General features: G+C 33.0%; 1 protein-coding gene across 4 annotated transcripts in view; it reads right to left on the bottom strand.

Moving 5' to 3' along the window:
* Nucleotides 1-22,708, bottom strand: part of VPS13C (vacuolar protein sorting 13 homolog C) — a 193,543-nt gene that overhangs the window by 8,783 nt on the left and 162,052 nt on the right. For 3 of the 4 annotated variants that reach the window (XM_039220292.1, XM_039220301.1, XM_039220312.1), the window contains 15 exons: nucleotides 20,037-20,178; nucleotides 18,855-18,995; nucleotides 17,952-18,033; nucleotides 17,509-17,578; nucleotides 16,796-16,907; nucleotides 16,564-16,677; nucleotides 14,487-14,626; nucleotides 12,761-12,842; nucleotides 11,428-11,541; nucleotides 10,564-10,639; nucleotides 9,844-10,007; nucleotides 8,299-8,344; nucleotides 6,524-6,647; nucleotides 5,889-6,003; nucleotides 970-1,058 (listed from right to left, as the gene is read on the bottom strand). In XM_039220292.1, the coding sequence (XP_039076223.1) occupies nucleotides 970-1,058; nucleotides 5,889-6,003; nucleotides 6,524-6,647; nucleotides 8,299-8,344; nucleotides 9,844-10,007; nucleotides 10,564-10,639; nucleotides 11,428-11,541; nucleotides 12,761-12,842; nucleotides 14,487-14,626; nucleotides 16,564-16,677; nucleotides 16,796-16,907; nucleotides 17,509-17,578; nucleotides 17,952-18,033; nucleotides 18,855-18,995; nucleotides 20,037-20,178 (1,611 nt within the window). Of the gene's footprint in view, nucleotides 1-969; nucleotides 1,059-3,706; nucleotides 5,144-5,888; nucleotides 6,004-6,523; nucleotides 6,648-8,298; nucleotides 8,345-9,843; nucleotides 10,008-10,563; nucleotides 10,640-11,427; nucleotides 11,542-12,760; nucleotides 12,843-14,486; nucleotides 14,627-16,563; nucleotides 16,678-16,795; nucleotides 16,908-17,508; nucleotides 17,579-17,951; nucleotides 18,034-18,854; nucleotides 18,996-20,036; nucleotides 20,179-22,708 lie in introns of those variants that run through there. The other variant, XM_039220311.1, reaches the window with a different exon arrangement.

The raw sequence follows: 22,708 nt of genomic DNA, 5'->3' as shown, positions 1-22,708 counted from the left end.
AAAAAACCCCTGATTTCCATTCTCTACTGTTGAATTAACATAAAAGGTATACAATATTAAAATGAATCAACACACTGCCATTGCAGGTAAGTACAATATATAACACAAACATTGTTTTTGGCCTAATCTAATGGACACACTATAAAATCATGGGCATAAAAAATAAGTGATTACTTGTCCAATTAGTAAAAATGCTTTTTAGATTGTTTTGTGAATATTTTTACTTAATGGACAAGCCATCTGACTAGCTAACTCACTGAAAAAGCTTATGGTTTAAGCCCTAATCCTGTCATGTTAGTTTTACTTTCTCACCTTCCTATTCAAATATATTTCAGTGTAGTAAAGAATCTAATACAGATTTTGGTCTCCTGTAAGTACTCCAGTTTAGTCCTATGAAATACACAGCTTAAAAGGTTTTGAAAATTATTGATATATACTAGCCATTTTGGAGTAAGTGATGTAGAATAAAACTCAGAAAAATAAATGTAGTTTAGTTCAAGTTCTTGTATTTGGAAAAGTTAGAAAAATTATCTACCACTCCCGAAATACTTAGAAAAACATTGGAAAAGACACACAAAAGTAATACCATCCTTAAAAAAGTAGTGCTCATCATCTAAAATAAAATCTAGTAAGAAAAAGTGGTTCATGAATTCAGGCTCAATAGCTGGATTCACAATTCATAGGTAACATATGACGACTACACCTATGGAATCCATCCTAGACTCCGTCTCTCAGGAGTTGTGTAACTGCAATACTTGCTGATCTTCAGTTTCAACATCTCCAAAATGAGACAGTCAGAATAGCCGACCTCAAAGGGCCCATCTGGAGAGTCCACTGAATCTTGGTGATTCAATGATAATGAGCATTTTACAATTTAAGTATAGTTCTCCAAACCCTCTGCCATTAGTTTTCAAAATCCTTATCATCTATATTGTTTGCATTTGAGAAAATATCACTTGAAGTTAATACCTATTTGTAACCATAAGGATTGTCTTCTTGCTTCCAGAAATAGCACAGTGGTATCGATAAGTCTCTCCTTGTAACTTTTTGATGTGATTCTGAAAAGAAAACAAGACTCAAGATTTGCATAGTACATGCATCCAAATATTATTTCCAATACTGTATATCAGTTAATTATAGTAATAGTGCTAGTTAGGGAAAAAAATTATTAGAAACAAAAACAATATTGGCACATGAAGCTAGAAAAATATTCATAGCACATTTATAAATTAACTTTCACTGTGCCTTAAAAAAAATCTGTATTAAATACTTACTAAGTGATGTTCTGATAAAATATATCTCATTCTGTGATAACTCAGAGGTTTAAAATTATCTACCAGAAATAATCACACATTTTCATTAATGTGAAATAATGAAATACTTTCATTAATGGAATATACTATATGCTAATATAAAAGCGTGATATTAACATTACAGGGGTTCTTAACCTTGGGTCCATGGAAAGATCTGGGAGGTCTATGAACCACCTAAAAGAGACTATATGAAAATGTGGTTTTGCAACTTTTTTCAAAGGACGGTTCATATTTTTCATCAGATTTTTTAAGTGGTCTGTGATCCTTCTCAAAGGTGAAGAATCATGTATTTACATAGAGATAAATATACCCATAATAATAAAATTCCAAAATAAATGATATCTAATGTTTTGGAATTATGTGGTCTTACATATTAAACATGCATGAAAAGCACATGTATATACCAAATTATATTCTTGAGAAAAAAGAAATTATAATGTCAATATTAACACAAACATGAAGAATTTCTAAGATTTCAAATAGCTGGCACAATTTATTGCTAAAGACAATTAACAAGCATAAATAATTCAAGTATAAATAGTAACATATTAAAATACATTTATTTTCATTTCAACTATTTCCAAACTATTGTGATTTGAATTAGCACACATTAAAAACAGTTATTTTTATAATTAATGCTAATGAAATATCATTGACATTATCTATAGTGCACGATTAAAGATCAGATGATATAATGTATATGGAACTACAGAACATAAACATACCTAAGAAGACCGTAACATTTATAACCAAGAATATGACATCAATACTATTAAAAGAATAACATAATAATAATCACAAGCAGAGAAAGCACATTTGTTATTATTTCAATGCTTAAATACACATTTTCCCAAAATCCTTGGTTCAGTCATTCCTTGACAGTTATAATAAGCCATGAGCAAAGATGAATCCCCAAAGAAGTAGGATCTCATCTTCAGAATGAGTCTCAGAGACAAGTGGAGTTTAAGTCCCTTGTTGCACATCCTGCCTGTGAGAATTAGCTAAAATCTTTTAACATCTATACCTTAAATTCTTTAATAAAGAGAAAATGGGAAATGAATATAACAATTCAGTACACTTATATTCAGCTTTGAAATTTAAATGTTAAAATATTTAGGTTTGAGTTGCAATGTAAAAGAAATACTACCCAGTCTGCATCTTGTATGCATTTTCACTAGTTTATCAGGGTTGTCCTTTGAATAACTGAAAGCCTTTAACGATAATGTACCACCATACTAAACTACCAGAAACTGTTTTCAGCACTACTAAAATCCACTATACTCTGAGATTCAGATTAAGATAGTCAGTCATTGATGGCAGCAGGAGACCAGATTTACAATTTAGCAAAAGCATTCAAGATTTTCATGTAAATTCTAAGGAAATGATATATGAAAAAAAAAAAGTATAAGGATGTTTATCACAAAATTATTAGTGTTAGTAAAGTACCAGAAGCATCTTTAATGCCAACAACTTGGAATGGTCCAATACACACTGGAATGGTTACCTCAATAGATGATAATGCAAGAATTAAGAATGAAGCATTTCAATGAACATGGAAAAAGGTAATTGAAATTAAAAAGCAACAGACATCATTTTAAATATCATATAGTCACAAGTATGTGAACCAAGAGAATATTAAATAAAAACTGGCCATATATATATAGATATATATTATCTCATATATATGTGTGTGCATATATATATATATATATATGCATGTATAAACAGTAATTCTCTTAGAAGATAAGGGTTAAGCAGAAAAGTACATCCTATGAAAACACAGTATATGATTTAGTAACTTTGAAAGCTGAGTGAATACTACAGAGCAATACTCAAGAGAAAAAGAAAATGGGGTAAATGAAAAGATTCCCAAATAAATTGTCTAGAATGTATCCATATTATACTAAGGGCTAGGAGGACATAATTTTACGCTTCAGTGTTCTTTAATATTTACATGTTTCCTTATACTTGGTCCCTGAAGGACAGACGTTTTTATTCCTTTTGTATATCCAGCACAGTCTAGATAATCAATAAATACTTCATACCTAAGTGATTACACCAAGACAGGCAAGAGATCAAACAGCCTAAACTTAACTATCCATGCCTACCCCTGTCACCTATGGAAAAAATTAGCAAGTCCTCTCATTAATGTACAATCATTTTATCTTTTCTAGGAACTATAATAATATATTTAAGTTTAAAAGGTTGTGTGATATAATAACGAAAACTAATACATCAGACAAGATACATTTAGCTAAAATAATAAATGTTACTGGGATTTTGTGCTTCTAGACATGCAGTTGAAAAAAGGGAAATCACAAGGTTAATAACATAAAGAACTAAACACACAAAAGGTAAACAATAAGAAAAAAATGTAAGCAAGTTACACAATTTCCTAAAAGTCTTGTAAAATTGCAATATATCCAAGAAAATTAAAAATCATTACTTTTACCTAAGAAGGAAGGGTAATTATTAGTGATGATTTAAGACAGCATCTTGATTAGTTATTGTGCTTGGTTCTCAGAAATTGTACATGCGGTGACATTTTTGCCAACCCTCAATTATCTAGGCACAAGAAGAGTTTGTCAGCTGTGGTTTTAGGCTGATATTTGAGTGTCGTTCTTTCCTCTTTCAAGTGCTTGTGTAAATGAGCATTCAATTTATTCTTTTGGTAATGACAATTTAAAAAATATATACTCCAACTGAACAGTTATACGTTAGCAGTTTCCCTCTCTTCAAATGTATGACAAATTAAATATAAGTTTATACTTTGGTTTCAATTTTGGGGAGAAGGATGAAAGCTGCTAGATAAGATGCTGCTAAATCAAATCAAACATTTCTATCATTTATAATAAGGAATCAAAATGCAATTTACTTTCAAAATTAACTGTGAGGGTACTAATTTCAAAATGATAGTTTGTAATTATTTTTGTTCCCACTAAGATAACAAATCCTCTTTAAAAACTTAAAAACAAAAAGGATTGGTTTTTAAAAATAAGGATATCTATAAGTTCAAGAGACACATAATTTGCCAAATTATACGTTCAACTTCTATTTATGTAAATTAAAACTAATAACTGTGAAATAGGCATAACCAACAAGGAGATTCAAGTTTCGAAAAGCAAAAATGCCAAGGGCTGATATTTATGTAACATCATTATAAAATGACTGCCATTTGTCCAGCAAGAGTACTGAGAGGTTAAAAAAGAGAAAAAAAGCGATTAAGGGCACATGTTCTCAAAATTCATGTCTCAACTCTTCTTTGAGGTCTAAGGACAGACCAACAGCAACTTGTATTTCAATTATTAAAACATATGCCCCAGTTAACAGCCCCATAAATTGTGTGAATTGGGGGTGACATGTGAAACACAGTTATATAATTCCACCATCAGCACTCACAGACAGGAAGAACACATAACAGATTGGACATAAGAATTGTCCTTATTTTTCTGCTTTACCTGAAAGTACATGAATACCATAAGAAAAGATAAAAATTTCAAAATGATAGTAAAATTGTCTGCTTCTGAACTCAATATAAGTCTTTCACCAACTAAAAAAAGAGAAGATTTAATTTGCTATATCCTTTAGTATTTTATATTGATCTCTTATTTCTGTACAGTATTACCAGGAATGCCACCATTTTTAATTGCAGTCAAGCCACTATCATAAGTTTAGAGAAGGGTGAGAGTTGTAAAGAAAACTTAATTAAAATGAACAATCAATCTAAATAAATCAAAGACAGTCAATTAATACCACAGTTTGTTTTGATTTTTAAGGATGAAATCAAGTAGTAGCATAGGAAACATTTACTCCTGTATTTCCAGTTCTTGCTGTGTAGGCAGAAAAAGAAAGAAAATAAAGTTAGAAGCATGCAGAAAGATAAAATGTAATCAACATACAATAAAAAATAAAGGCTAAGAACAATGGAGAGTCATTTTACTTTGAAGTCAAAGTAGGAAAATATTAATACATTTTTTTGGGGGGGGGGAAGGAATCCAGTCCAGGGAGAAAAGCAATTTATGTATGTATATATTATTTAAAAGCAGTAAAGTTAAAACTAAAATAAAAACGGAAAGAATCCACCTTAAAATATTTTTAAGGTTTAAAAAGATTATAGTTGCACATAATCTTTTTTTTCTCTCCTCCAGCTTCTGTTTACCTGAATAAATCTAGATTTACAGAGCAGTCCAAATAAATTAATTTGGCTGGGAGAAAAGGAAGCAGTGGAATTCCTATAATTAGCTATAAAGCAGGAGACCAAAGTTAACAGTGTTAACTAAATGAGCTACCACACAAACTGTAATACAGCCTATGACTTCTTTTAACATTTTGCTTTCTGCACAAAAAAGCTTTGGACCTGTGCAGAAAAAAAAAAAATTACCAGATATTCCCACTTAAAATATTATGCTAAACAAAAAAAATAAATATTAAAATTCTACTCTACAAACCATGTTCCCTGTGCAATCCTTAAAGAAGTTCATGAATCAGGAACTTTAAGAACCACCCATGGAATCCTCGTCCTAGAAATCTTTAATATTAAATTTTACCCATGACCAGGAAGAACAGAATTTATACCTCAAATAAATCACAGCCCTCAGATTCCTGTCTTTCATACGGGCGAATGATGCCATCCTCATGGATAAAACGAGGGGGTCGGAGCCTGGACACTTCCTCGGTTGACTCTGCTGCCCTGTATAAGGCAGCAGAATAAGCATTAAAAAAAAAAAAAATGTGACAAACTTTCAAAATAATATATACAAATATATATGTATATTAAACACTGTACTACATTCCATGTTATATCAATATTTGATAAAAACAGTAATTTTAAATAGCCTGCCCATTATAATGCGACAAGTATTATAACCAAGTCTGTTGGACTCCAATTTCCCCCACCTTTTCTTAAAGAAAAGAAAGTATCAAAATAACAAAGGCAGGACTAGCCTGTCCACTCTCTGTAACCTTGGCATCTAGCACAGGGCCTGGCATATAGTAGGTACCAATAAACATCTGCTGAACACAAGAGAAACTGAACCATGAAAACTGTCTCCTCTCACTCCTTTCTGGTGGCAACCCACCTTGTGAACCTGTCAGAGCTTTCCATCAGACTTTAACATCCTTAAGAGCAGGCAAAGTATTTAACTTATTTATGTATTCCTAGTAACTGTAAGTACAGACACATACCATGCACATGGTATGTACTTAATTACCTCTGAATCCCTTGGAAGGTGCTGCTGGCCATGTCTATGATTCCACCCGTTGGACGAGCCACAGCACCCACAAGCCCTTTTCCAATTCCTTTAAAGAATCCAGCAGCTCCTTCCTTTTTGGCACCTTCATGAAACCAAGGACAATGAATGTATAAAGATATTTTAAAATGAACAAGTTTGAACTCAACAAAAGCCTGAGCCAAATACTGAACTGTTTTATCTAGGTAAACTTCTACATTTTGGCTTTCTAAAGAAATTTAATCATGACATATAAAAAAAAAAAAGTGGTTTTCAAAGGGTATTGGAAACATCAGTTGTTAGGGCCCACTTCAGGCCTACTGAGTCAGAAAGTGTGGAAGGGAGACCCAGCGATCAGTGTTTTAACATGGTCTGGGGCATCCTGAGTGGTGCTCAAGTTTTACAACCACTGATTTTTAGACCCAAGAATCTAAGGTTTAAGAAATTACCAGAATTTTTTCTTTTTTTATTCTACCATCAAGAGATTTTTCAAGCAGTGTTACTTTTTTTTAAAATATAAGAACGTTATTGAATTAAAATATTGAACGTTATTCACACACCATATAATTCACATACCCATTAAAATATACAAATTAAATGCTTTTTGTTATATGACAGTTGTGTAACCATCGACACAATCAATTTTAGAAAATGTGTATCCTCTTGAACATAAACCCCATGACCATTTGCCATTTCCCCCAAGCCGTCTTCACCTGATCCTGTGCAATTGAACTTCTTCCTCCCTGCCCCCCAGACTTAGGCAATCACTAATCTACTTTCCATCTCTACGGATTTGCCTATTCCGGACATTTCCTACAAATGGAATCAAACACTATGTGATCTTTTGGGACTGTTGTTTTTTTGTTTTGTTTTGTTTTTTTTCACTAAGCAACATGTTTTCAAAGTTCATTCATTCATCTTGTATTTGTAAGAGCACTTGATTTGCTTTTACAGCTGGATACCATCACATTGTATAGGTATACCACATTTTGTTTAATTATGCAATTGCTGACAGACATTTAGGCTGCTACCACTTTCGGGCTATTATGTTCCATGGACACTTATACATAAGTTTTTGAGTGAACATATGTTTTCAATTCTCTTAGGTATACACCTAGAAATGGAGTTGCTGTCACACACATTAATGCTGTTTATATCCAGGTGTCCCAGCACCATTTGTCGAAATGGCTACTCTTTATGGAATTATCTTGGCACCTTTGTTGAAGATCAACTGACCACAAATCTAAGGATTTATTTCTAGAATCTCAAGTCTATTCCATCAATCTATATGTCTATCCATATGCCACTACCACATTGTCTTAGTTACTCTACCTTGATGGTAAGTTTTTAAATTGGATAGTATAAGTTCTCTAGCTCTGTTCTTTCTCAAGATTGTTTTGGCTATATGAGGTCACTTGAATTCCCATACATATTTTACAATCAGCAAAGAAGCCATCTGGGATTTTGATTGGGACTGTACTGAAAAAAGGATTTTTTTTAAAAGAATTTAAAAAAAAAATCAATTTCTATTGAGGATCTAAAGGAACCCAGTTGAACTATGGCCCTGCTGAAAATAACATTCAAAGTCTGAATCAGAGTCTATTACTTAATCTCTCTACTTTCTGAGGAAAGTACATTCATTTAAAAACAATTTAAGACTATGAGCATAAAATGAGAAATTCTCTCAATTAAATAACTAGTAGCAATAACGGATCAACTCTTCAACTTCGTACAGGAAGGAGATACTCGCAACCTACCTTCCACAGGTTTTGTTATGATCCCAGTCACTCCACCCACAACTCCCTGAAAGAGAAATCAATCATGAAGTCAAACCTGAATGGAAGGTGCTTATGCCAACCACTAGGGGTCTCCACCTACACACTAGAAGTAACTTTTTTTCCAAAAAAAAAAAAAAATGAGGACTTGATAATGTGAACAGCATGTAGCTAAGTGAGTACTATAATTTTTTAAATATTACATAACAGCAAATTTTAAATAAAAGCACCTTGTACAAGTAAACTTTTATAACAAGAAGAATAGAAAAGCAGGCAAAAATATCCTACATCTGACTCTGGCACCAATTTAGCTACAGAACCACGGGCAATTGATTGAATCTCTTTAAGCCTCAGTTTCCATGCCGGTAAAATGAATGACTTGAGCCAAATAACCCCTAAGATCCAATTATAATTTTAATGAAATCACTTTGTAATTTAATGGAAGTGTGGAAACCTGAAAATGAAGGGACCTCTGAAGGACAGCAAACAGCCTGACAAAGTACTTTAGATTAGACTACACATAACACTATAAATCAGTGGTACAAACACATTACAGTAAAAACAGTAATATGTTTATACATTCTTAATACTTGCCAAGTAATGGTAGTAAATAAATTTACCTGTATGTTACACAAATGAACAGAAAGAGAACTGAAGTATACACACTATTTAAAAGATCAGATACTTCTGGAAGGAGAGGAGCATGATTAAACAGTACTTCATTGGTTTACCTATAATGTTTCCATTATTTATTAAAGAGAGAACTTATAAGTTCTTATAATTACTGATAAAGAGAACATTCATATGTTACCTGTATAATTAAATAATATTCATAATTACCTGTGTAATTTTTAAAGTACTGAAAAATAGTGAAAAGCAGTCCTGGTTTATAAAGACTTAACTTGGGGCGCCTGGGTGGCTCAGTCGGTTAAATGTCTGACTTCGGCCCAGGTCATGATTTCACAGTTCGTGGGTTCGAGCCCCATGTCGGGCTCTGTGCTGACTGCGAGGTCAGAGCCTGGAGCCTGTTTCAGATTCTTTGTCTCTCTCTCTCTCTGACCCTCCCCTGCTCATGCTGTCTCTCTCTCTACCTCTCTCTCAAAAATAAATTAAAATACATTAAAAAATAAAATAAAGACTTAACTTGTATACCTCCCCTTCCACAGAATTGGTCAACTGATGATGACCTGAACAACACTTCCTCCCTCTTGTTACCATCATTTACCGTATTTCTCTCTGCTTTACTTCCTCCTCTTCCAGAAGAGTGCTAATCTGCCATCATTCTAGAACTTTCACTCCAGCCCAAATGCCAAACGAAATCTGGGATTTGGGGGAGACATGTGATGGTGGTATCAGGGAAGGAAAGCACATAAGGCAACAGCAAAGCCTATCCTTTATCAGTACTGCTGCTGCGACAGACCTTTACTCACAAGGGATATTCCAAATTTCACACAACCAGCTCTGAGTACATATTCTAAAGTGCATAGAACGGTTCAGGGCTTCTTGAAGACTCAGTAAGAGACTCACAAGCAGAAAGCCCTTTCCTCCTCTGGCCAGACTGTCTCCAAAATCTTTAGGCTGTCGACCCATCTCTTCTCTTCTTTTTTGCTGATATTCCTTGTCCATTGTAATTGCCGCCAAACCTTTTCCAACAGAACCAGTGATGCGAGATACAACTCCTGCTGCACCACCTACCAAAAGATGCGGATATGTGAGTCACACTGCTTCTTTAAAGAGCAGCGACCCTCAAAATCAAGAGCACACTGTATACACTGTATGTTAGCCAACATGACAATAAGTCATATTAAAATAATAAATAAAGAGCATTACCACAATACACAGCACACTTTTGCTTTAAACAGGTGCTTCAAAGTCTGTCTCATATACAAACACAGAGAAATGTATCTTTACCATTCCCTGTTTATTAAGAAAAGGAATCAAACTATTTAAAGTACACTGATTATCCAAAATTTTTCCATAAACCTAAAATTGCTCTAAAAGACATAGTATTGTTTCTTTAAAAAAGAAAAAGTACATTGAATCAACACTACAAAGACCAATAAACAAACCCAGGAAGTCTGTGTTAAATTATTTTCCATTCAAGAACAAGGGGACACACCTTTTCAAGGGGATCATTAGAAAATGGTTCCCTCTTTTATTAAATATAATTTGTTTTTTACAGACAATACGTTTTAGAAAAACTATAATAAAAAATAGATATTTATATACACAATATGTGATACATACCTACAGTGTGTCCAAAGAGACTTCTGACTCCAATCACTAAGCCCTCAGCAAATTCTTCAGGTCCTTGAACAGCACCCTGGCCAAAAAAAAAAAAATAGATAGATAGATAGAAAGATAGATAGATATAGATATATAAAGTTTGTTATTTAAGATTTAAATAAGCTCAAGACTTTGATCTAATATTCCAGGGTTTCCATAAAGATACAGAATCTGTAAAGACCCATAAACACTGTGATGTCACAGTTTTCCCTCTAATTCAAATACTGACAGCACACCTACTGGGTATGAAAATACCTTCAACCCACATGGTTTCAGTAAACTCTTCTGAGATAATAAAACCTAGACAGAAAGAAGTCATTGGCTTAAATCATAATTTGAAGTTACCAGCTGCACTGGTAACAAGACTTAGAGCCCACCGTTTTGATTCTTTTGTTCTCCCATGCAGTCTTTCTGCTTTGTCCTGCTAAAACCCTCACTACTTTGGGCTCCTAGATCCCTTAAATGCAGGCAAACAGGTTAGAAAAAAGCTTGAATACAAAACAAAGTCAGCTTTTCATATCTCATGAGTCCTTTCCATAGTGGTGAAACAGCCCTGAAATGTGTGAACCTACCAAGCATTCTTCCTTAGAACTACATGAAATCCTGGAAGATGTGGGTATGTTTTAACGCCTAGACATCAGAAGCACTGAATTAATTCTGAAACAATCCTTTAATGCCATCTCAAGTAATTTTAAATTAAAATATGACATTGATGTATTTCTGTTATTTGAATATGATTCAGTTCCCATATACAATTAAAATACAAATTATTAGTCACAAAGAACAGAATATCATTTTCTGGACCTATATTTGAAAGATCAATACCTGAAAGGGTTCATAGAACAAAGCTTCAACTCCTTCAGACAGGCCTCTAATTAATCCAAACGGGTTTCCAAGCACGTCTAAGCCCAATACAAGGACATACATCTGTTTCAAGAACTAAAGGGAAAAAAAGTAAATTAGGTCCTTTACTACTGTTACAAGAAAGAATATCATGATGCCTTGGGAAAAAAGGAGAGTGCTGACTAAATTAGGTTGTTAAAGGAAAGCTATGCAGGATAACCATCACTACATCCATTAACTGATCTTTCACTATGAGCCAGGCATTATGCTACACTTTATAATTGCTTTCAATTTGGATAGACTGGTTTAAGGCAGTCTACCAGTTAGCAGCTATGTAATGCTGGACAAGTCAATTAGTCTCTTTAGGCCTCAGTTTTCTCTTCTAAAAAATGGAAGGTGGATAACATGGACCTTGCACGACTAGTCTGCATATGAAATGAATATATAATTCAAAAATGCTTATTTTTATTATGTTATAATCACTATTGCTATGAAATGAGATGGGGAAATAATAATCGAAACAAAAAAACAAATGAAAATATATCCTTATCTGAATAGGTTAATAACCATAATGTATATATACACTGTAGGAAAAAAGACCTTCTAGCAGAGGGAAGAAAGGGGAACTTCATCCCACAGTTCCATGGTACAGCAATGGTATCCTACTACCATGAAACAACAATTGCCCCTGCATCCAATTCAAGCCATTGAATAACTGAGGCACGGGAAAACGCCTGGCTTGGAATTCCTCTCCCATTTCTCCTAGACTATGCTTCGAAACTGTAGACATTTATGAAATAAGTGTGTTGGCTCCTACATCAGTATTCTTTTCCAAAGTGGTAAATGTATAATTGCAAAGGGAAAAAAAGGCACTAAAGGAAGCTTTTAAAAATTTTTATGGAGAGGAGAAAGAGCTAAAGAAATAGAAATTAATCATTCAATAAAACGAGTAAGAAATGAGACTACAGGGGCGCCTGGGTGGCTTAGTCGGTTAAGCGTCCGACTTTCGCTTAGGTCATGATCTCGCGGTTCGTGGGCTCGAGCCCCGCGTCAGGCTCTGTGCTGACTGCCAGCTCAGAGCCTGGAGCCTGTTTCAGAGTCTGTGACTCCCTCTCTCTCTGACCCTCCCCTGCTCACGCTGTCTCTCTCTCTCTCCTAGAAATAAATAAAACATTTAAAAATTAAAAAAAAAAAATGAGACTACAAATTAAGGTGTATTAAATAAACAATGTTGCACACTGTGCAATCACATACAAGCATTTTGTTTATATTTTGTTAAATATATTCCTTGTGAGCTACTATGATAGGAAATTACCTGTTCACTGTAATGTCTAACAACACTCCACATAAGCTGATCTCTCTTGTAAAACTGATATCGAATTTCATAATAAGCAAGTCTGGGAGGAGAAAGAAAGATTCAAAAGCATGATCATTACATTTTGAGATAAGAGACTTAAAATTTCAATGGTAAGTTAACCATTGCTAATTCTTTCACAATTCCATTTGTACATCTGCCACATAAATTTATGTTTGAGATCTTAATATTATGGTAACAAAATTACTATAAAACTGGTGCATTCTCATACAAGTCTTTCATAAATACATAAAGTGTAAAAAGATTGAAAAAGTCAACCATAATCCCATTACATGGTGAATTTTTAGGCTTTTTCTTTTTCTTTTCATTTCCCACTTTAAATTCTCTCTTTTCTATCCAATTCAAAAATATTTAAAACAGTTTGTATGCATTTTTATACTCAATATTGTGAATGAGGATTTCTCTAGGTTATTCAAAATTCTATGTAACCACTTTTAATGGTTGCATAGCATTCCAGCATGTGGAAGTGTCAAAACAAAACAATTTTACCACTGTCAGACATTTCCAAATCTTGACAATAATAATTAGCACTGCCATATGTAAATTTTGAATAGAACTCTTTGGTTGCATTTCAAGATTTTTTTGGGACTGAATTCCCAATAAAAGAATTACTAAATGAAAAACTACAAAAACATATGAGGCTTTCATATATATACACATATATCTGTACTCTTACAAATAGTTTTTAAAAAAGTACCCACTTGTTAGACCCATAGGATTATTCATATTTAAAAATCTTTGATAATTTACTTGAATTTGCATATATTATTTGATATATGATAAAGTTGAACATTCAAATATCTATGAGCCACTGTATCTTCCCTCTTCCCTCTTGTATGGTCCTCTGGTGATTATGGTGTTGGAATCTTCAGGTTTGTCTTGTCAATGTTTGATATTAAGACTATTAATCCTCTCCCTGTCATATTTGTCCTTCTATTTTCCCAGTTCATTTTCTAATTGTTTTCACTGATTTTGTCTTATTTACTTTCTATGTAGTCAAATCTATCTTGTACTTTCCACTGTGGGTTCTTCCATTGCTTTTAAACTGAGAACACTTCCTTTACTCAGAGATTTGACAACAATTAACCTCAGTGTTTTCCTCACTCTTTCTCATTTGAATTTTATATTTAATCCTTCTGTTCCCATGAAACTTGATAGTGTACAAGTATGGTGGAAATGGTATAAATGGAAATTTTTTTCCCTCCAAGGTAACTACTTGTTCCAATACCATTGTGGAATATCCAGTAAACGTTCACTGAATTTATATGTGTCTAGCACACATAAATATTCTCAGACTAAATGTGGGCAAGGGGTTATTATCTATACTTTTCCATATGATTATACTGAAATGCCATCATACTGCTACATGTTTCAAATATAAGTCTGTTTTAAAATATGGTCAATTTTTAACCTAGTACTCAAATAATTCCATTTTTATTCTACATTCATGATTATCAACATATGAATACCTGAAGAAAATATAAAGCCTTTTATGAGTAAAATAAGCATATCAAAAAAGCATAATTAGAAAAGAGGCCAAACTTTTCAAGTATAGTGAGAATTATCATATTTCTAAGCTAACATTGTAGCCCAAATGGGAAGAATTGATATCCAGAAAATAACCTTCATACAAAACCCTCCCCATCTACTTTAATATAAATCTTACTTGAATATTAAGTCATCCACGTCAGTCAAAGTAGCACCTATGCTTTTCAAGAGCAGATTAATAGAATGAATTGCAATCATTTCCTGTTTTTCTTTGTCTGACTCTCCACTTCCACTACCCAAGGACAGACTCAAATGCAACTAAAAGAAAAAAATGTTCAATAAATAAAAGCTAAAAACAACCAAAAAATTTACATACATAGGAACCAAATCTTTGAGATACAAACAGATGTTGTATATTTCAGTCCTAAAGAAAGCTATTATTTGTTCCTCTACACACAACACAGGGTAACTCACTAATATCTGATTCTCGTATTAGCTTTTTGATAAAATACGAAGTAGTCTGTTCCAAACACAGAGCTATAGTTTTATTCAAAGTGTATACATACCATTGTGTTTCTATCAAGGGGGCTCAAAACACTTCAGAAAAACAGTACAATCATTTTAAGAAAAGACACATGTCAACTGGCACACAAGTAGTCTACCAGTCAAAGTAACAAATAATCATTCATTTTTATCCAACTCAAGTAATAATTTATGGCAATAATTAACAATAACAATTATAATTATACAATAATAAGTAGCAACAACAGGACGATTATAGCAACAAATTGTTAAATAAATTTTTAAAAGAGTTAATAACTTTTTCAGCTTCCACAGACTCCTTTAACTTACACACGAGATCTACACATTACCATTTGGCTGTTTCTACTTCGTGCTGTATCATCATTAATGCAATAGTGGCAAGGACACAGGTAGAAGGTAATTCTATCTGTGCAAATAAAGCAGATGACTCTCCTTTCTGATTCTGCATTTTACTAAACCAATGTGGAGCTCAACAGAAGACACCCGGGGTAAAACCAGGAAAGCGTGGGTGCTGTTTTTTTGGTTTGCTTTTGTGTTTTTGATTGTTTGATGTAGACTTCTGCCCATTTACAGGGTCAGAGAATGTGGCAATCCATGAAAGGTAAGTTTAGGTGGACAGAGATCCAGCTTTCCCCTTAAGGCAAAGTCACCATGGAATGAGAAAATAACTACTGTTCATGATCTTAATTATTCAACTTCATGGCACAATTTCCAATGTGCATAAAATCCTGAGTTGGTAAATTAACAATCTTTAATACTACCCTAAGATTAGAAACTCGATGAAGTCATTTTATACCTTCCAGAACAACTCTGATAGAAGGCATTCAGTAAATACTTGTGGAAGGTATTATTCACTCTCATATATGACTTTCATTTAATCATGAAAAAGAAATTGTGTTAACCTACCACATAAAACAGTATCAATTTTAAACTTAACACTATAAATACGTCTAATACAACCAAATTAGTACATCAATTTAAAATAATTCAATTCCATTTTATAAATTAATTTATTTAGCTGAGTGGATTGGTGGATGCAATTGAAAATAATGTTCTGTAAATAGTTTGAGGGAATGTAAAGGATCACCAATATTTTAAAGAGTTACTTAATTGTAAATATGGCTCATTACACAAGTTCAGAGCATTATGGTTGATAGCATTTGTGAATTTACTAAGCAGTCACCTCTTCCTATAAAATCTAAAAAGAACAACAAAAAGAAAAAAGGAAATGGGTTCATAAAGTACAAAATCAGGCAAGTGAAAGGTATCCAATTTTCCACTCCCTCAGTTACAATCAAATTTTGGAAGGGTGAAAAACACCACATCAACAGTATAATACCTACTTCAGCGTTTTCACATTCTGGTTAGGGCACCCATTATAGCTTTCTGTTTAGACCGTGAGAGTAGTTACAAAGTGCAACCAAAACATTAAATGTTGTGAGCACTTCTTCGCTTAATTAAGAAATGCTTCTGTCAGCTCCTTCCTTGACTAAAGGGGTTATTAATTCAAGACTAGAGAACATGCTCCAATGCTTTCTCTGTGGGGATTATGGTTGTACATATGTTACAGAAAATTGTCTTAATTATTTCAATTAATCAAATAAAATTCCCACCAAATATTTGATACAATAAATTCAAACCCACATTTGCACACAGATCTTTAAAAAATTGTACAATTCTGCCCAACTTCCAAAATAATAATGATAACAAACCTTAACAGGAGAAATATGGAAATGTTCAAAGAAACTAAGAACTGATATATCAGTCACTGAGGTCTCCATTAATTCTGTGTTGAGAGCATCAATATCTTGCTGGATTAACTTTGTCTGAAAAAAAATAAATCAAGAGTTTCTATTTTTTTTTATTATTTCTCCAGGCAGTTGAAAGAATGGCTGATTTGATTTTTTTAGTTTATGATTTTCCCCAAGAAATAAAAATTGTTACCCGTTTTCTTTCAGCTTCTGGGTCAGTTGCTGGGGTAAATAGCGCAATAATAGCTCCTAGAAACCCCTGATCAACCTTCAAAGCCATCTCCTGAATGAGGACCATAAAATACCTACAGAAAAATTTTTTTAGAAGAATGGAAAAGGGTTTCTATCAAACCTTGTAATTATCAATGTTAAAACTTTGATTTTGGCCAAAAGTCACAATAAGATCTCACTCCATCTCTTCAAAAGTGTTAAGAAGATGAAAGTATCCTTAAACTGAGATTGTTTTATTCATTAGAGTGAAGTTTTCACTAGTGGTAATACTGCTGTATTAATACTTACCATTTAAACTCCCAAATCACATATTTATCATATTACAAAAGAGACAAATAGAATTAGAGGCTATAGCTTGTATTATTTAATTTTTAAAGTCCACAGCAATTACTTTAAACACTTCACAAAAACATACATCATTTATAATTCACTGGCTATTTTATATTCTAATTGGAGTTACAAAGAGGAAAAAGTGGTCAAGGAATTTTATACTTTAAAATTATAGAGGGGCTAGTATTAAAATAAGTTTCAACAAAGAAAATTACTTGACCAAAAGTGGATTAAACAGTTCAGGTGGAAAATAATTTTTATATGGAAGTCATCCTCACGAGAGTGATATTTTCAAAGTAGATTCTCATTTTAAATTCCTTTAAATAAACGGGAATCTTTACTTACTTGAACTGTAATACTTTACTGTACTCATTAAATCTTGTTATGACACTCACATCAATGAAAGGTTTGGGCTCTAAAAGGAAGAAAGAAAACAAGAAAAAAAAATCAAGGTTATAATAGATCAAAAAATGGGGGGCGGGAGGGTGCCTGGGTGACTCAGTCAATTAAGTGTCCAACTTCCGCTCAGGTCATGATATCACAGTTTGGAAGTTTGAGCCCCACATTGAAGTTCAAGCCCCACATTGGGCTCTGTGCTGACAGCTCAGAGCCTGGAGTCTGTCGTGAGTTCTGTGTTTCCTTATCTCTCTGCCCCTCCCCTGCTGGTGCTCTGTCTGTCTGTCTGTGTCCCAAAAATAAATCAACATTTAAAAAAAAATTTTTTTAAAGGCTATTTAACTTTTAAAATAGACTGTCTCTACTTTGTTTTTTTTTTTTTTTTTTTTTACCTGTATCCAAAGCAATAGATTTTGGAGGAGCCACGGGATGAAATACAACAGGAAAAACTGTACCTGGTAACTGACTATCAACCTAAAAAAAATAAAAAGAAGAAAAAGAAGAAAGAAAGAAAGAAAACTAACTCAGCAAGATTTGAAATCATTTAAACTTTTAGTTTTGAAGATAATATTATAGAAGATGTGGCTAATTTCATCATAATTAAGTGTCTGCATTATGTATGTAGTGCTATTAGAAGTTTTACTTTAAATTTAAAATTCTTACAAATCTCAGCAAGGGCAACCTTTTACATAAAGGACTATTAAATATACTCATAACTGCATTCACACTGCACAGCATACACACTATTAATCAAAATACTTGTGTCTATGGATCATGTTAAAATTCAAAAGCTTATAATTTAAATAAAATGTAAGTGGAGACTGGATATGAAATTAGATAGGTAGAAAGAGTAAAGAAATAAAAATGTCCTAAATCATATTTAGTAGTTAAAAGGAGGACAGTGAGGGAGGCAGGAAGGGAGCTAGCAAGCAAGATGACAAAAGCATTCTTCAATAAAGCCCAGCTCAGCACTGTGTAGAATGGCAAAAGAAAATCTTATTTTGGGGTCCCCTAACAAAGTCAAAGGAATATTTTAAAAAATAACAATTTCAGTTCAAGAAAACACTCTTGCAGCCTAGCTGATGAAATTAAATAGTCTCAACAGTCGCAATGTCTTTGGACTTGGATGCTAAGTATAGAGAATCCATAGGATACGTGGGAGAAAGGGAAAAAACATATAAACAGAAAGCAAAATACTATTTACAATGTATGCTAGAGTCTTGTGGAAAAAATTTTAGCCCCAAGTTTCCCAAAGTGATTGGATGTATTTGTTGAACAGAAAATGACAATGTTACCTGAAGCCAATACAACCTGGCCCTTAAACTTCTCTGGTGAGGAGACTGCTTAAATTCAATCTGAATCCCTGATAAAAAATCTCGCTTTATTGGGCACTGAACAGGGAAGCGCATTTCCATGGGAACTTTATCAAAATTGACCTGGGAAAAAAAGTACATGTGTTCATGACCACTTGGTATTAGCAGTGTAGCCCATTTTAAAAATCCCTTTACTCACAATCTGAAAGGGAAAAGCATTTTAATCTCTCTGTGTCACCAAAAGATCTGCCGTAAGGGCATCTATAGTTGGGATCTTTGAAACAGAATCATTACTTTTCCACCAAAGTTATGAAGAAAACAAAAAATGATTGGGGAAATTTTCAATTATATCAACTGTAGTTGAAGGAAATAAACCATGCTTTATATTATTTAAAAGCCTCAATAGTAAGGAATAAAGGTAACTCTTAAATTTTGTTTTAGCAAAGTTAAACAATGAATAGTTAACAGCTTATTTAGGTCTGCCAGTTTGTTTTCCTTTGAGCACGGTCACCATTTACGGGATAAGGGTAGGGGTAAGGGGAGTATCTGGTGACCAAGGCAAACCCAGCCATTAGATATCAAAGACAAAGAGTAACCAAAACTGTGTGACTGAACCAGAGCAAATGAGAAACTGCAGTCAAGCTTCTAGGGTCTCTTGGAGCAAAAGTGACCTTCAGTTGCAACACTGTCCTGCACGGAGTATACCTATATTTGTGACATCTACCCATGTCCAATAATTGTTCGCATTAATGAATTTAATTGAACAGGTTTTCCATTACTGAAATACACAATTTTGCACAGGCTTTATTTACCAATTATTCTGGTATCATTCAAGATGCAACAAAAAGTTCCAATAAGCGATATTAATTTCTGCATAATCTTACTGAAAACACATTCCATGAAACTGTCTTGTAAGCAGAAGAAATTTTAAAAATACAGAAGAGAAACATATTTAAATATTTCATAGTATATGATTTAATAATATATTTTAATTTAAAATGTATTAATGAATATCAGCCATGCTAATCCTACTAATATATGAGTTTATTTACTAATAAATAATTTCTGCACACACCTTTTTACTTGGACAGTAAATTTTCCTTAGTTACTGTCCACCAAGAAAATATATATATAAAAACCAAACCAAAAAAATTTTTAGTATACCTCAAAATTATTATCTAGTTTAATCCATCCATGGTCTCCGGATACTTGGTACTTTTTATAGGACTGTTCCAGCAACATTATCTGCTTTTGACTAAAAGGCTTCCATTTCTGTTTTGGTTTCATCTCCCAAACAACACCAGAACTAAAACAATTCACAAAGAAAATTAAATTAGAAGTACATATCAGGTTTACTAGAACTGTTATTCAACTTCAAATTATTGTAACTACCAACCTCCAATGAAAATTATATTCATACAAGACTTTTTTTTAACATTAAAATATACCTGTGGTAGAAAAGCACATGAGGAAAAGGGGCAGGGGAAAATGTTATTCTATCATACACTGACATCAATCAATCAAACGACTTGCAAACTTTTTTGGTAAGGAGCCATATACTAAATATTTTAGGCTTTGTGGCTGAGATAAAATTGAGGTTAAATTGTGCTTAAATAATAAGAGGGAGAAAAAAACTTTCAAGAATTTTTCTAACTGATGAAATTCAAAATATAAAAACTGAGTTTTTTTAAAAAACACAAGTCTATTAATGAGAAAACACATCTAAAGTTTTTATTACTTGTTTTTTATTGGGGTATAACTGACATAAAACATTAATTTCAGATGTACAAAATTATTTAATATTTGCATATATTGTGAAATGATCATCACAATAAATCTAGTTAGTACTTGTCACCATACACACTTACAAAAAAAATTGTCATTACACTTCTTTCTCAGGGGTGACAACATTTCAAGTAATTAGGGCTCAAACTCAGTATTCATAGAGGCTAATTCTTTAGACACCTGAAACCCAGCATTGGCTTCTCAAATATACAATAGCTGAGCAGTATTAGTAATATCTGGTGACTCAAGAGCCAAAGAAAACCAGTCAAAATCATTGTCTTATTTTTAAATGACTACTGACATTGTTCTAAATATCCTCAGTTGTTCAAGCAACTGTTCTTCCAAAATGGCTAGCAGTTTATTACTCTGGACACATTTCTTCAGCTGTTACATTTAGATAATTCAATTAACTCACCACTAGTACAAGACATTCCTTGCTTGGCTAACAAATGAGTCATTCAGGAACTAATTTTGGTGGCACCCTCATTTTTGGTTTTTTATTTTTGTGAAGAAATTATGCTAAGAGATAAATCAGTCAGTCAGACAGATAAAGACAAAAACTAAATAATTTCACTCATCTGTGGAATTTAATAAACAAAACAGATGAACATGGGGGAAGGGGAAAGAAAAGAGAGGGAAGCAAATCCAAAGAGACTCTTAAGGAAAAAGAACAAACTAAGGGCTGCTGGAGGGAGGTGGGTGGAGGGATGGGCTAGATGGGTGATGGGTATTAAGGAGGGCACTTGTGAAGAGCACTAGGTGTTACTTGTAAGTGATGAATCACTAAATCCTATTCCTGAAACGAATATTACACTGTATGTTAACTAGAATTTAAATAGAAACTTGAAATTGAAAATAAATAAATACATGCATACACACATACATAAATGAAATTTTGCTGTGATGAGATATTTTGTCTTAAATTTTCTAATCTTTCTGGCCATTCCTTTCCTATGAGGTAGGCATATTGTGGTATGTGCTTAGTTTGGAAATGTCAATATATAGCATATTCTTTGGGCACAGGTATAGGATCATTACATAATAAAAATAATGTTTTGCCATTTCATTCAGTAACTCTGCCCCAGAAGAGAGACATTCAAAGTCCACTTTTCTCTACTTATTTTGACATGATGAGCATGCATTAGTAATAAAAAATGAATAAAAGTTGCAGTGGAGCTATATGTGCGGCACTCATATGCTCTCAAGTTATCTGTCCTCTGTTGTGTGCTATAAGCAGCAGTGTAAAAGCAGCCATAGACATGTAAAAGAATAAGCCAGGCTGTCCTGTGTTCTAACAAAACATTACTTATGGCAACAAACTTTGAGTTTCATATCATTTTCATAGGTTACAAAAAACAATTTTTATTTCTTTTATTTCCAACCATTTAAACTGTAAAAAATTCTTACATCAAGGTCTATTAAACAAAAACACAAAAACAGTCCATCAGCTAGATTTGGCTGATAGGCCATACTTGGCTGATCCCTGATTAGGGAATACTATTTGTATAATGACAAAATAAAACCCTACAGTATTTTAGTTTCATAGCTTGTTCAGATTAATCAATGAAACTGTTAACAGTGTCCTCATTGTATCATGAGGGAACACCAGTCAATGAAGGCAATGAATAAAATATCTACTATACATTATATAAATCCAACATTGATTCATAATAAAAACTCTTCAACAAATTAGGAAGAGAGAACTTTCTCAACTTGATAAAGAACACCCACAAAAACCCTATAGTTAACATTGTACTTAATGGTGAGAAACTATATGCTTTCTCACTAAGATCATGAACAAAGCAAGGATATCTACTCTCACCACTTCTTCCTATTCAACACTGGGAAAATAAAAGGTACACAGATGAGGAAAGAAGAAAGAAAGCTGTCTTTGTTCTCAGATGGCATGAAATGTTTATGTAAAAAAAACCCAAAGAATCAACCAAAAAAATTCCTGCAACCAATATAAAATTAGTATACAAAAGTCACAAAGTTAATATACAAAAGTCAATTGTTTTCTTATATATCAGCAATGAACAACTGAAATTTGA

Source organism: Hyaena hyaena, unplaced genomic scaffold, assembly GCF_003009895.1.
Source record: "Hyaena hyaena isolate Hyena2069 unplaced genomic scaffold, ASM300989v1 scaffold_15, whole genome shotgun sequence".
Classification (NCBI taxonomy): Eukaryota; Metazoa; Chordata; class Mammalia; order Carnivora; family Hyaenidae; genus Hyaena; species Hyaena hyaena.
Note: the sequence above shows the minus strand (reverse complement) of the source record. Positions and strands in the feature narration are given on the sequence as shown.